At 41.7% G+C, this 16,471-nt stretch overlaps 1 protein-coding gene across 1 annotated transcript in view; it reads right to left on the minus strand.

The window, feature by feature from the left end:
• Positions 1 to 2,239: 2,239 nt before the first annotated feature.
• Positions 2,240 to 16,471, minus strand: part of LOC149811283 (chloroplastic import inner membrane translocase subunit HP30-2-like) — a 29,407-nt gene continuing 15,175 nt past the window's right edge. The window contains exons 4-6 of the mRNA XM_089992845.1: positions 2,940 to 3,088; positions 2,542 to 2,604; positions 2,240 to 2,464 (exon numbers count right to left, since the gene is read on the minus strand). Coding sequence (XP_089848971.1) covers positions 2,437 to 2,464; positions 2,542 to 2,604; positions 2,940 to 3,088 — 240 coding nt within the window. The 3' untranslated portion in view covers positions 2,240 to 2,436. The remainder of the gene's footprint in view (positions 2,465 to 2,541; positions 2,605 to 2,939; positions 3,089 to 16,471) is intronic.

Here is a 16,471-nt window from a genome sequence, read left to right on the forward strand (position 1 = left end):
GAATTTGATAGATTGGCAAGCATCAAAAGCTCTACAACTTCATCTTCAAATTTAATACTCATGCCAGACAACTGATTAATAAACCCTTGAAACTCATTCAAGCGGTCGGTTATAGAGTTTCCTTCTTTATGCTTGAGTTGCATCATCCGTCTAAGCAAATACAATTTGTTATTGTCGGTCTTTGAAGGATATAAATTTTTAAGCTTGATCCACAATGACTTTGCATGATTCTCATGTTGAATATTATTTTAGACATTCTTATCAATAAATTATCAAATAAAACCAAATACTTGCTCATGCTCAAATTCTCACTCTTCATCACTCTTAGACTCTGGTTTTTTAGTAGCAAACACCGAAAGATGCATAGCCTTCACAAATAAAAGATCTTTTATCTTATTCTTCCATAAATTATAATTTGTATCATTTAAACTAATCATTTGACTTGTGCTTATATTCATTCTTGAACCACAAGCTCTGATACCACTGATGTTAGAAAAAATGTGCAAGCTGACTAAACTCGAATGGCGAATGAAGGCGCCAACAATAAAGAACCTGAAAAAGAATCACTTTTATGCCTTGCATATATTACATAGAACAACTTCTTTCACCCAAGCTCTAAAATAAAACCCTTATCATCCAAGGGATACCACAATATATATATATATATATATATATATATATATATATATATATATATATATGGACGCACGTGAGCAAGGGATAATAAAGAAAATAAAGAATACAATAAAAAAAAGGCACACACCAATTTTAACATGAAAAATCCTCTCAAAAGAAAGGTAAAAACCACGTGGTTGAGAACAACCCAACAACAACTTCACTATGTGATATAAAAAATAGTTACAAATAGGCATACACAATGCCTACACTCCAATAAACCCACAAATCATCACAGTAGAAAAATAACAATGCAAACAAAGAGATAGAAGTGAAAGAATATCACCTAATAAGGAGTGATGACCTTCCCACAACAAAAGCCCTTTTTCCCTTGCCCTAATCTTCACAAAACAAAAAAATGATTTGAAGAAGATAAAAGAACACAACAAAGTCAAGTTTCTTTTCTTTATTTTTATTTCTTTCCCACAATCTCTCTCTTTCTCACAATCTTGTGAAAGCCACACACACATTCTTCCCTCTCTTTTTCTCTCTTTCTTATAAGAGCAACCAAGAAAAAAAAACCACACAAGGGCCATCATGCCCTCCTTTTCTTTTTAACTTACTTTTAACTTTTGCATTTTAAGTCCACAATATTTTGCTATTTATTTCCTTTAACTTCTCTCAAAAAATACGCGTGTCCTTTTGCTTCACCAAATGGATCAGGTCCACATGGAGGTGACCCGATCCAACAAGTTGATGCTCAATTACTTGAGAAAGTGGGTCATGGGTTTGAGCCCATGACTGGCTTTTCCAGGCAGGTGATACGGAGACGGTTGCAAATATACCCATATTTTACCTTAACAAAAGCTGATTGTGCTCAATTACTAAATCTAATATAACTATTTAATTTCCGACCAAATTATTAGGATTCATGGTCTTAGCATGCTTATTTATTGAATACTCATGATCAACTACGCGCTCCGACCTCTTTTCAATGATATTATATATATGAATGAGAAAGATGATGAGGGGCGTCCTCGTACCGCCGATGCTCAAGGGCCTTCGATCATTAGTAGTTTCCCACCCTTTAGAAGTAGGAACTTGAACCTAGAGATTCCCCCATTACTCGAGCAGCCCTTACATTTCAACAAGCACTACGTTTGCAAAGTTTAACTTCACCAATAAGTCTCTATTTCGGAGCGGGGAGATGGTATTTAAGGAGGGTGTAATTAATACCACCTATCCGGCTACCCTCACAGGTGTTTGGGAACCCTGCTTTGAGAGATGTGAATAGTGTTGAGAGTGGAGATGGGTCATTTTCAACATCCTTGTGTATCCCAGCCTCATCTCTTATTTTCATCTCCACTCCCATCACCCCTCTCATCTCCTCTCCAACGCCTTGGAAACTGACACATCTTACGATATATAATGAGATGATCCTAGCTGTCCAACTGAATGCATCCTGTCCGTCCACATTCTCACTCAATCATACATACGACCAGAATTTCAGCTACATTTGGTTGGACAGCTAAGATGACATATGATGCCATAAGCAGCGATCCTTTTTGTCCATGTTCCCCACAGTTATGCAGCACTAACAACTTCAAACACTAGAAACGTCTTATGATTCAAAATGAAGTACCAAAAAGAGCCTCAATGTTTTCTCAATGTAAGAAACAAATAAATATTTCTGCATAGGCTCTCAATAGCCTTTTTTGCAAATGTGGAGAAAGTAAATACAAGTTTATACTCGAGGCATAATCAGAAATGAAAGTAATCAATGTGTCTGGAAAAGGTCGAACAGCAATGTTCATAGCAGCATCATTTCCTTTCTCTCAACTCCACATCCCTGCACAGTAGATACTCAATAACTAGTTACAAGAAGCACATTGTAGAAACAAGGGCTAGGAAATTTGCAAATTGTACCTTTGGATGTGATCAAGAATAAGAAGCCTGGGTCCAGGTGGGATCTTCACATCCCTCAACGCACTGAAACAGAAGTTCGAGAACAAAGATTAAGGCAAAATTGATGATGCCATCGTTGAAAGCTACGTGACATCACAAATAATTAAACCCCCCAGCATAGCCATGTTTATGCTTGTAAGATGGGTGTTTGTACTAGGAAGTGGTGTGTCAACACGCAAACATGCTGTTTGTAATCCATACGTCTGAAATTTTCTGAATGTTGTAATGGTGGTACCCATATAATGAGGACCAGGCCCATATGTGTGTGAAATAGTGACGGGTTGTTACCATTTTTTTGAAACAAAGATATGCTTTATCGTTAACATTGTTGCTGAAATGCAGATGACAACTAAAATTACCTGTCTGTAAGCATAGGTAAAGTGTGATCCGTCAGCAGTCCTTTCTTGAAGTTCCTCTCATAATTCTCAAGGCCCAGTGAAGTTAGCATGGATCTTGTTCTAGCATAGAACACATCTTCAGCAGGTGGCTGAGAAAACTTCTGCCCCAACTAGTCATAGGAAAAAAAAGAGATTACACAGCAATCACCACCAAGTCACACATCACAAATATTAGCAGGTCAAATGTCCTACAAAGATGCAGAAGAGACGAAGTTTTGATGGTTTCCATGATTTTCTTACTAAATTTGCAAATGCCCATACCATCTTTCCCGGATGAGTTCTCTACCTTGGGCTGTAAGCTACAACCTGATTCCCAAAGTGTACCTGATCTTAACCCATATTTTTTCAGCTTAAATGAACCGTGGTTATTAGGTTCTCTAACTTGGGCAGTGACCCATGACCATGACTAAATGACCCAATTACACCAAATTCCTTTCTACCTTAGATGATTTTACCCCAGCATACCGGGATCTTCAGGCCTCGGCAATCCATGAACTCCTACCAGTAACTCTGGTGACCATAGGAGAAACAGCTTGGAGAATGCTGAAACTAGCTTTGCCGGATACAGAGCAGGTGGGAAAATAAAAGCATGAACTAGGACACAAATGGATCTGTCAGCAAGAGTTCAAAGTACCACATCTACAAGTTTTCATGTGAAGTGCAAATTACTGGTGTTAATCTTATTGGTATTCGCATTCCTTAGAAAGAGGGAGCAGATTAGGATTCCTTTCAAAGTATGAGGTTTTTAACCCCTATGTTTCATGCTCTCCGTTACACAAAGCAACTGCATTAAATTTTTATGGATCCGACTGCTCTGATGTAATCTCAATAGTCCTATGCAATATAGACACTTCTAAAGGGTCAAAGTAAGACGCAATGCAACATGAGAGCAGATGTGAAACCCGAGACGGCAAGACTTGGGTCATCAAGTGTCAGGAGCAATCAACCTCCAGCCAACCAATTTGGTCCAATTTTAACTCAGTCAATTTTGTCTGGGTCCAAATGTGTCCAAGTTAAAGGAAAAAACACTTAAAAAGGGAAGGGCACTGATCGACCCCCTTTCTCCTCCGTGCCCCGCCCCCCACACTGTGTGATCCATCTCCATTAACATCTCTCTCTCACACATATCCCTGTTGTAACACTTATTGCAGGGCCAGGTCTTACCAATCAGACATAGGCCTACTCAGACCCAACTACTAACCCATCTGGGCCATCTCAGACTTCAGTCCAAGCAAACCCATCACCCAAGTCCGACTAATAGAGGTCTCTCTCTCTCTCTCTCTCTCTCTCTCTCTCTCTCTCTCTTAGGTCATATGAGCTCCACCTCCCAACAAAAAAATCCTAGCAAACCATGAACGTGTGACCTGCAACATATGGCTCCCACGACCCTGGTGACCATGATATAACAACTCTTCTAGTAAGATAAATTTGAATCCTGTCTATACCAGGCCATCCAATTTTTTTCAAAAATTCACAAATGAAAGCTCAAACAAAGTCCTCAAATCAAGACCAAACCTATATCTGGACAGCAGAAAATAAAGGATGTCATATTTCCAAAACTATGAAATGGAAATATTTCTCATGAATTTGAGCTAAAAAATGGAGTTTACCTGATCATGAATAAGTTTTGCATTTTATTCATTCATTTTTATACATAATCCGTCGAAAAATCACATTAAAAACTCATTCTTATCTTTATTTTCGAGAAATCGCATTGAAACTGAAATATAGGAAAATCGCATAGTTCAAGCTCTTCCCTACGTTTTTAAGTGTTTAAATTAGTTTAGGACTATTTAAGATGTAGTATAATTAGATTAAGAGTTAATTAATTAATTTTAATCGGTTTAGAAGTAGTCTCTTTTTTGGAAAACACATTTTTTAGAGGAAGAGCCTTTTTGAAATTTTTAAAAGTTATCCAGACTTTCACAGAAATCGTGTAACCTAGGATTTTTAGTATAAATATTATTTTCTTAGCTGCAGCCCACGTTTTTCCTTCTGAGAAAACGCAAGCCACTTCTCCCTCTTCTCTTCTCTTCTCTTCTCTTCTCTTCCTCCTCCTCCTCGTTCTTAATCGGTTCTCACTCGTTCTCTTCCTTTCTCTCCCATTTTCTCCTTACTTCTAACCTTCTTCTGGCATCGATTCTTCTTACCCCCCCTCCCCTCTCAACGGAAGCACGCGCAGCTCAAGGGAAAAACCTTCTTCTCAACCCCTCCATCAGATGTAAATCACACGGTTTGCTTCTTCTCCCCCTTCTTCGTAGTACTTAGGATCATTGCAAGCATTATATTTAATTTGTTGCATCTTCATAGCATAGAGCATAATCTGATTTGTATTTGTTTCGTTTCCGCATCTTAGAATAGTTTATATGCATCGTAGAAACTAGTGTTGCTGTGTTTCTCCCTCATAATTGATTTTTCGTTGGTTGTTTAGATAGCATGGTTAAAAATATAATCGGTTACCATAGTTACTCGGTAGATCATAGTGTTTCTGCTGTTACTGTTTGTTTTTTTGTTTGTTCTAGTTTATTTGTTAGTTGAGATCACGCATAACGTGCAACATCGACAACACGATCAGATCGGCGTGATTTGCTGTTCATGCAGTCTGTATCTAACGACAGACGGCAGGCACCGATCAGCATATGCGCTTCATGGCCGGCTGAGTACAGTTTTAAGAAAATAATTTTTCTTTTTTACAGCAGGATAGGAGCTGCACACGGCCACGAGCTGCAGCATTTCAAGCTCCAACCGAACAGCGTGACACACTGTTCCGGTTTCAAGTTTAAGCCAGCACAGCGTGAAACGCTATGCCCACATCACGCACTCAGCGTCAAACACGCTCAGCGTGATTGAAGCTAAGTCTAAATCTGATTTATTTTTTTGTTTTGTTGTGTGATCTGCGTTAGTTGTTGAGTCAAGATTGGTTTAGCATTAGTCTTAATAATTAATTGTTAGATTAGCTTAAAGTATTTCATATTTTCAGTCAAGTTACGTAATTTGTTTTGATAACAGTATACGTGCAGCCAATCCACATCATATATATACAGAACAGTGTTTCACGCTGTTTTGTTTTGATGGATTAACGCCAAACACGATTCTGCATGTTTGACAATAACTCTAGTCCAATGCCTGCATGTTTAGTAATAGAGTTGTCTTTAGATTTAATTTATTAGTTCAGCAATAGTTTATTTAATAAAAATAAATTAGTTAGCTTCTTTTATTATAGTTAGATTACAGTAAATTTAGACTTATGATTTTTATTGTTTAGTTTATTCACATTTTCTTTACTGTGTTAGTCTAAATAGTTAGCTTAATCGAACATAGTTATTATTTTGTTGCATACATATTGTTTGTTTTGAATCCATTAGGTTTATAGTTACTTTAGGTAGTTTAGTTTGTTTCAAATTTGTTACACAGTTTGTTAGTTTGTTTTGCTATTTTGTCTTTTAATGAGTTAGTTTGTTTGATTGTTAGTTGTTCAGATTCTTGTTTTGTTGATTTTTAATTCAACTAACCTTAAGTTTTTGTCTAGTTTTGTATTGTTTTTGTTTTGTTTTGTGATTCTGTTTTGCAAAAAAACAGTTGGACGTGTGGTAGGCTCTCAAAAGTGCCCTTGAAGAGCTCTTTGAGGTCTCCAAAAGGTCCCCTCAAAAAGTCCAGCCCCTTAAGGGAGCCGTTCATGAATAGGAAAGAAAGAGTATAAATCAAAGACATCAAAGGGACTAGAAGCTAAAGCTACGAAGACCCTTTTTCTCTTTTGTTTTAGATTAGGGTTATTTATTTTATTAATTTGAATTTGTAAAAGGCCGGTAACCTATGTCACATGGGTGTGGGGATTCGGCACTTCCAAAAAACCCGAGTGCGGGGGTGCGGCAGGGGCAAAAATGTAATATATATATATGGGGGGTTCGGGGGTTTCCCCTGGCGCGGGTCCCGCTGCGCGGTCAGCGGGCGGGGGTCCAAGGGGGGCCGCCCCTGAAGGGGGTTTATAGGGGGGAGCCCCCCTCCCAGAAATTTTTTTTTAATTCCGCAGCCCATTTCATAGGGCAAAAAAATTTTTTAAAAAAAAAACCAAAAAAACTGGACCATCCGCAGCCCATTTCATAGGGAAAAATTAAAAAAAAAAACAAAAAAATGGACCAAAATGACCCTGGGTGCGGTCAACGCACCCAGGGTCGGGTTGACCGCACCCGGTGCCGCACCCGGTGCCGCACCCGCAGCGGGTGCGGCACCCTGCTAGTCGAGTCCCTGTGACATAGCCGGTAACTAATTATTATTTGTTTAAGCTCTCTGTAAAGGGCCACACTCTTAGTTAATTAATTCTTTTGTTTTTCAAGACAATAAAGAGTAGATTAGTTTTTTATAGAATATAAAGTGTTTCTGCCGTTCTCTGATATCGACCTGGACTCCACCACTCGTGCGAGCCGATTTTTAGTATTTGGTGTCTGGCTTTCACACTGTTTTTATTGAAAATATTGTTTTAAAAATCTATTTCAAAAACTTGCACCAAATTTTTGGCGTCGTTGGCGAGGAACAGCGATAGAAAGACGAGTATTCACTTTATTGCCCATTGTGTGTTCTCGTTTTACTTAGGATTGTTAGTTTCCTTTTTGTTACTTATTTAGGGCTGCTAGTTTATTTTTTTGCTTATTACTTAGGATAGTTAGTTTATTTCAGTGCTTAGAATTGTAGAATCGCGTGCTTGTGAGCCCTAAAGACCAGTTTATTATTCCTGCATCACCCACCTATTAGGCTACCCTAAGAGGTAACTGCGCACGATTGATACCGTGCTCATAGTTTGCTTTTCGCAAAACATCTGTTTGGGTGCAAGTGTGTGGTGTTTGTTTATTGCTTTCGTACTTTATTATTTTACTCGCTTCGTGGTTTGTTGCGGTTTGATCACGTTGCGCGTTAGGTAGGTAGAAAGCTCTTGTTTTAGGATGGTTTCTACACTAGTCTACCCTAAGGTGTATTCAAGAGCGACGCTTGCTTGAACCCGAGCTTGTTGAGCCTGTTGAGAACCCCGAATCTATTATTAACTAAGTCACACGGACTTGGCTAGGGAGGTGCCGCACTCGAGTCGACACGCCCCAACACGGGTGCGGACACGGGTGCGGCTTCGAACTCGGCCTGGACTCGGTCAACGCCAAGTCGGACTCGGTCAACGAGTCGAGGCCGAGTCCGTCCACATTTTGGACTCGGTCAACTTTGGCCGAGTCCAAAAATGTCCATTTGTCCCTAAAAAAAAGATTTTTTTTATATTTTTTATTTAAAAAAATATATAAAAAGAGTCACAGTGCACAGTACACAGTGTTGTGCATAGTGGACTGTGTTGCAGTCACAGACTGTGACAGTGCATAGTGGACTGTGTTGCAGTCACAGTTGACTGTGCTGCAGTCACAGACTGTGACTGTGCACAGTCACAGACACAGACACAGTCACGGACTGTGTTGTGTCTGTGCACTTTTTAAAAATAATAATAATAATAATAATAATAATATATAGTTGAGTCCCCGTGTCCAAAAATTTTAAAATTGCGTCGCACCCGTGTCGCACCCGCACCCATGTGACATAGATTATTAGGAGAGCCCGTCGATACGATCCCATGGTCGAGGATCAGCAGTTGACCCTTCCCCTGAGGGAGTATTTCATTCCTAATGAATATACTCTCGTCTCCTGCATCGCTAGACCCGTTGTAGGAGTACCACAGTTCGAGATCAAGGCCAATATCATCCAAATGTTACAACATTTTATGGCCTTAGCAACAAAGACCCCTACTGTCATCTCGATGAGTTCATCGATATCTACTCTACGGTGTAAATCAACAATTTCGGAGATGGCACGTTGAGGTTGATGTTGTTCCCATTCTTCCTCAAGGACAAAGTCAAGCATTGGCTGAAGGCCTTAGATACAATTCAAATTATCACTTGGGAATGGATGCAAAGAGAGTTTCTCAAGAAATACTTCCTGATTGGTAAGATGAACCAATATCGAAAAGCCATCACCAGTTTTTCTCAGATCGAAGGGGAAGAGTTTCATGAAACTTGGGAGAAAATGAAAGATCTTCTCTGAAAGTGTCTCCACCACCAAGTGCCTTGTTGGCAACTTGTGTAATACTTTTACGATGGTCTGACCGAGAAAAACCGTCGGATGGTAGACGCAGCCTGTGGAGGCACTTTCATGCTGAAGAGTGAGGATGAAGCATGGGCCTTGTTTGAGACCCTGAGCGAGAATTTGATGCACCACGCGTCGGCATCACGTTGCAAGAGAACTACACATGCTCAAGATGGAGAGAAAAAGGCTGGCATTTACGAGATAGGGACACACCTTGAGTTGCAAAACAAGGTTGACCTGCTATCCCAGAAATTGGATCAGTTGTTGTCGAATCCCTCCTCAGCCGTGCAGGTGTGTGCGATGTGTGCTAGCCCAACACACCATGTGTTTGACTGCCCTGTGGCGCCACAGTACCCTGAGTTTGTCTAGGAGCAAGCTCAGATGACGCAAGGTTTCGCTAAACCCATATTCCAGTACTTATAACCCAGGTTCGTGAAATCATCCTAATTTCTTGTGGAGGAATCCATAACAACCCCTTGTACCTTCCCAAAACCCACCCAGGCAAGGCGGTTATGTGCCTAGTTTCTATCGGTCCAGTTTCCCTTCAGCCCAGCCTTCGTTTAGTCAGCCTCCATCCCAGGAGCCTGCAGCCAACCAGTCCTTTGAGGACAAGATGTTGCAGATTTTCTCAGACATTAAGGCGAACCTGAACTCTAACACACAGTCCATTGCCAAATTAGAGACGCAGATGAGACAGCTCACCAAGGCGCTTAGCAAGCGAAGCGAAGGGACACTGCCTAGCCAGTCTATGGTTAACCCTAAGGGTAAGGAGCCGATGCATGGCCTGCACATATCAGGTGCATATCAAAAGCAGGCTCAAGCGGTTATAACCCTTAGGAGCGAAAAACAATATAAAGCGAGGGAGGCTGCAGAAGAAAGCGAGAGACCTAGTGTTGAGTAGTCGGTCCCTACTGATATGCCCCAGGATAGCGGAAGGGCTCCCCCATCTGAGCCTTCCAAATCGTATATACCTAAAGCCCCCTTTCATGAGGCTCTCGAGAAGCTGAAGTCGTTCGGCAAGCAGGGGGTGAAGATGTAGGAGATGCTTGAGATCTTCAAGCACATTCAAATAAACCTCCCCCTGCTTGACGTCATCCAGCAGGTCCCTATATACGTAAAGTTCATGAAGGAGCTTTGTAAGCAGAAGAGGAAGTTGAGGTCCAATGTGCTGAAGAAGATTTATCTAACCGAGCAAGTGAGTGCAGTGCTACAACACCAAACTCCACCAAAGCTCAAGGACCCAGGGGCTCCTATTATCTCTTGCGTCATAGGAGATATTACAGTCGAGCGTGTTTTACTCGACCTCGGAGCAAGTGTGAACATCTTGCCGGGTTTATTTTATGATGCATTCGGGTTAAAGGAGATGAAGCTGACATCAATGACCTTGCAGCTAGCAGATCGTTCTCTTAAGGTCCCGCAAGGGATTCTTAAGGACGCGTTGGTCAAGGAAGAGGACTTTTACTTCCCTGTAGACTTCATCATCTTGGATATGGAGGGAGTGGATGATGTGAGGCAGACGCCCATTATTTTTGGTCGCCCCTTACTTGCTACTGCCAACGCGTGCATCAATTGCCGCACTGGAGCGATAGATGTTTCCTTTGGCAACAGGAAGATGAGGTTGAACATTTTAAATGCAGCAATGGGCCCTGCAGGAGTGGATGCTTCTTTCCAGGTTAATTTCATTCAGGACCTGGTGGAAACAGAGCTGATTTGGACGTTGAGTGATCCACCTCAAGAGGAGGAGGATGAACCACTCATGGGAGAGAGCTATGGTCTGCTTGATCGATTGTCAGGCGAAGCGCAATTGACCTGGCACTTCGAGCTCCGTCCTGATTTGGCTGAGAAGCCTGTCAAACCTTCCATCGAAAGTCCACCTGAACTTGAGTTAAAGCCCCTGCCAGCCTCGCTCAAGTATGCCTTTTTAGGCAAAGATCAAACTCTCCCTATCATCATTTCCGCAGACCAGACTCACACTCAGAAGTGTCAGCTTCTGCACGAGCATAAAGAGGTAATTGGATGGTCGGTGGCGGATCTGAAGGGCATAGACCCCTCCTTTTGCATGCATCGGATTATCATGGCCGAGGATGTCAAGCCCTTAAGAGAGAAGCAAAGGAGGTTAAATCTCCACATGAAGGAGGCGGTGAAGAAGGAGGTAGTCAGGTGGTTGGACGCAAGGATCATTTATCCCATCTCCGATAGTCATCGAATGAGCCCCACCCAGGTTGTCCCCAAGAAGTTTGAGCTCACCGTTGCGATTAATGAGAAAGGAGAAAACGTCCCCATGAGGAATACTATGGGGTAGCGAGTATGCATTCATTATCAAAAGTTGAATAATGCAACAGGGAAGGATCACTTCCTGTTGTCGTTCATCGACTAGATCTTAGAGAGACTTGCAGGTCAACATTATTTATGCTTCCTGGATGGCTATTCAGGATACAATCAGGTGGTCGTTCACCCCGAGGACTGGGAGAAGACTATCTTCACATGTCCGTATGGCACCTTCGCATTTAGAAGAACGTTGTTTGGGCTTTGCAATGCCCCGACAACATTTCAAAGGTGTATGATGGACATTTTTTCCCACGTGGTAGATGACGTCCTAGAGATTTTTATGGATGACTTTTTGATGTATAGCTCTTCCTTTGATAATTGTCTTCAAAAGTTAGCGAGAGACAAATCTTGTGCTCAACTGGGAGAAGAGTCATTTCATGGTTCGACAAGGGATTCTTCTTGGACATATTATGTCCGAGAAAGGGATTGAGGTCGATAAGGCCAAAGTAGAGTCCATTGCTAGATTATCTCCACTGACCTTAGTACGGCAGGTGCGATCATTCTTAGGGCATGCAGGTTTCTATAGGCGGTTCATTAAGGATTTTAGCAGAATTTTTAGAGCATTATGTAATCTGCTAGCAAAGAACCAGCCATTTTTGTTCGATGATGCCTGTCTGAAGACATTTTTATCTCTGAAGCAGGCCCTGACCACTGCACCTATTCCTTGAGCTCCCGATTGGTTGGTACCTTTCGAAATCATGTGTGACTCTTCAGATTATGCGATAGGAGCCATTCTGAGCCAGAAAATAAAACGGAGGTCTCATGTTATTTATTACGCTAGCAGGACCCTCTCCGATGCTCAGATGAATTATACAACAACTGAGAAGGAATTGTTAGCTGTGGTATTTGCCCTCGAAAAGTTCTGTTCATATTTATTGGGTTCCAAGGTTATCGTTTACTCTAATCATGCCGCTTTAAGGTATCTGATGAGTAAAAAGGATACCAAACCGCGTCTCATCTGGTGGATCCTTCTACTATAAGAATTTGATCTCGAGATTCGAGATAAGAGTAGATGCGAGAATCTTGTAGCAGATCATCTGTCCAGACTGACTGTGGAGACATCCACTAATCAGGCACAGATTGATGATTTCTTCTCGAATGAGCAGCTTCTTCATGTTAAGTGTCTACCCTGGTTCGTGCATATCATCAACTTCTGTTGACCAGAGAGTTCCCTGCACATTGGAATAAGAACGAGAGAGATCGCTCTATGTCGCAGGTGAAACATTATTTATGGGAGGATTCAGAATTGTTTCGATTATGTCTTGACCAGATGAATCGAAGGTGCGTCCCCGATGAGGAGTTTGCACCTATTATGGAGTTTTGTCATTCCTTGGCCTTAGGGGTGGCAAAATCTGACACGACCCACCAACCCGCTTCTTAGCCGGGTTCGGGTTTGGCTTAAATGGGTTCGTGTCGTAAACGGGTCGACCCGCCTAACCCGTTTATTAAACTGGTCGGGTTCGTGTTAGGGGTATGCCAACCCGGCTGACCCGTTTAATAAACGGGTTAGGCGAGCGAGTCAACCCGTTTACCCGAACCTGACCCGCCAACCCGTTTACCCAACCCCAACTCGCCCGCCAACCCGTTTACCCGAACCCAACCCGCCCGCTAATCCGCCAACCTTATTACCCAACCCAACCCGTTTATTAAACGGGTTAACCGTGTCGGGTCGGGTTACCCGTTTAATAAATGGGTCGGGTTCGTTTTTGCCACAGCCGACCCGTTTAATAAACGGGTCGGGTTCTTGTTGAGGTATGCTGACCCGCCAACCCGACCCGATTGCCACCCCTACTTGGCCTGTGGAGGCTACTTTTCTAGTCGAAAGACTGCTGCAAAAGTCCTCCAGTCTAGATTTTGGTAGCCGACACTATATAGAGATGCTCATGAGTTTTGTAGGAGGTGCTTACGCTGTCAGTAGACAGGGAGCATTTTCAAGTGCGATATGATGTCCCTTCTTCCCATTCTTGTCGTAGAGATTTTTTATGTTTGGGGCATCGACTTTATGGGCCCCTTCCTACCGTCGTTAGGCTTTGCTTACATTTTAGTGGCGGTCGATTATGCGTCCAAGTGGGTCAAGGCCGTGGCCACACGAACCAATGATCATAAAGATGTGCTTCGATTTATCAAGCACAACATCTTTAGTAGGTTCGGTGTCCCGAGAGCGATAGATTAGTGATGGGGGTAAGCACTTCAAGATTGTGCAGATTGCTTCCTTACTTAAAAGGTATTCAGTACATCACTGGATTGCTACACCGTACCATCCACAGACGAGTGGCCAGGTCGAGGTCTCTAACAGGGAAATCAAGCGGATTTTTGAAAAGACAGTGTTGCCAAACCGAAAGGACTAGCCCCAACGTCTTGATGATGCATTATAGGCTTATAGGACTACTTTCAAGACTCTGATTGGCATGTCCTCTTACCATTTGGTTTTTTGGAATCCATGTCATCTCCTTGTTGAGTTTGAGCCAGTGTTGTGAAAAGCGTTGAGGTGTAGCGAGGCGCTCCACCAAAATCTGAGGCGATGCATAAGCCTCGAGGCGTAAAGCGTATGCCTCAATTTTAAAAAAAAAAAAAAACTATAAAAATATTTAAAATTATAAATAAATAAAAATTGCTTTATTGATAAAGCAACAACCAACAAGAAGAAAATCGGCTATTGCAAAAATTCAGCATATAGATCTATTTTGGAAAATAGCGGAAACATGACATCTATTCTAAATTTTTCATAGTCACATAGGAAATAATAATATTAAGGACTAAAATTGAAAGGACAATTTTTTTTATGACGGAGAAACCCTCACCGAGAACCGAGTCACTAGCGGGCCTGCCTCCCTACAAGGTAAAACTCTGGGTTTGGGACACAACCACCCAGCCTTACATGTTGCAACCTGTGTAAAAGCAACGGTAGCCCCATGTGACATCGGGGTTTGATCCTAGGTCTTCAGCTTGACATAGGACCCCAACATGGGATACCACCTTGGTGAGGTTTAAGAAACTAGTCCCTAAGTGAGGTTTCTTTCGGTGATGTACCGTCGGACAATGGCACTCGAATTGCTTCTGGCAATTCGGTCTCTGATAGAGAGGCCCTCGATCGACCCCCCTCAAGTTCCCATTGAAGGGTTTTGAGAAGAGGGGAAATTGTTTTTTCAGCAAGACCAAGATTTTTCAACGAATTGAAGGTCGAACTGAGCAGAAAAAACTCTATCAAGCGTTTTGATACCCTTGACATGCCGATTCTGGGCAACTGCTCCTCTTCTTCTCCTTCCTTATGAATGAGGGTTTTCCCTTTTTCCAAGTAACAGACCACCAACATACAGGTGGTGGTTTTTGACGATTGCTGAAACCGCTTTGGAGGCTTTACTTTTGTCGACAATCGGTGATGACTCTGGGTGACACCCGATTTTTTGACAACACCTATATGTTTCGGCAATGCCAAGAAAAACTGATTTTTTTTCTGATCACTCTCTGTGTCCTTTGCAGTGAGTGGATGAATCTCGTCGGGAGCACTCCTATGGTGGACACTCTAGTACCGCACCGAAGAACTCAAAATGGATAAGTCCTTTGGGAACTACCATGTTTGGCTTACAAACATGATTCTTACTATCACTGTTTGTTTTGAGGAAAAACAAATAATTTACTATCCTTTTTTGCAAAAGAGATTTGTATACGCCACACCTTGAGGCACGCCTTGGGGCATTTACGCTTTATGCTTGCACCTCAAGGCACAAAGGCCCTCGCCTTGAGGCGAGGCACGCTTTTTGCGCCGTGAGGCGTGCTTTTAATAACACTGGTTGGAGCATAGGGCATAATGGGCGATTAAGAAGTTCAATTTTGACATGGCCCATGCTGGCGCAGAGCGCAAACTGCAGATGAGTGAGCTTGAAGAGTTGCGAAACGGGGCTTACGAGAGTGTCAAGATCTACAAGGCTCGAACTAAGCATTTTCATGATCAGCATATTTTGATGAAACAATTCGAGCCTGGTCAGAAGGTCTGGCTTTTCAATTCGTGACTCCAGCTTTTTTCAGGGAAGTTGAAGTCCAGATGGAACGGCCCGTTCATAGTACAGGAGGTGTTCTCACATGACGCAATAATTATTTTTTATCCTCGTACGAATGAGACCTTTAAGGTCAATGGGCAATGGCTGAAGCCCTATATTTTTGATGTCGTGGTTAGTCAGGATATCGAGGTCATTGACATCGGTGATGTGTGAGGCAGTGCACATTGTTTGTATGTTGTATTTTTAGGATTAGATTTTTTGTTGTTTCGTAGTTTTCTTAGAATGTGTTTGTTTATTTCCTTGTTCATGAGCATGAATGTTAGTTCATGTAGGCATTGCATTGTGTATTTTTATGAGTTGTAAACATTGAGATAGGTGAAATCTCTGTAGAGCTAGTAAAAGGCAGCATCAGGTAAGATTCCACAGTGCGGATCAGCATGGGGGAGGTTGTAGTTTGCACACCCAAATCTTTTTTTATCTTTGTACTTGCACATTGATGAAAACTCATAAAAATTGAGTTTTTAAGGAATGAGTTTGATCTTATATGAATGCTTTACATAATCTAATGTTTTTAGAGAATTTTTAAGCCTTATGAAATTTTTTTTTTGACACTGATCTAGAAAAATATGGTTATTTACATGGATTCCAAAGAAATGGCGATAGATGCATGTTAGAGTTTATTTTGAATCACAAGTACGAATATGCACACTTTTTTTTTGAAAAAATAAACAAATAAACAACATTAAAAATAAGAGCTCAAAAGTGAAAAAGAGCATATGTTTAGTTGTTTGATCTCTTTGTATTCCCTAGTAGTTGGGCTCAGACACAAGTTGAAGTGTTTAATTCTCATGACGAAAAGGATAACGAAGAAAATCACTTCTATATCGAAGTTGATATCTATGACCGATTTGGTTCGAACAAGTAGAGCCTGAAGCGTGTTTACACCTGGTGCCCTAAAGCCATTTGATTTGGGAGCCACCGGCCTGAAAGCCCGTTACATAGAATTTATAAAGAGCCTAATAGATGTTGACATTGCACATGACAAGAAGCAAGCTA

The sequence above is a fragment of the Nuphar pumila genome, chromosome 17, assembly GCF_984573655.1.
Source record: "Nuphar pumila chromosome 17, dmNupPumi1.hap1.1, whole genome shotgun sequence".
Lineage (NCBI taxonomy): Eukaryota > Viridiplantae > Streptophyta > Magnoliopsida > Nymphaeales > Nymphaeaceae > Nuphar > Nuphar pumila.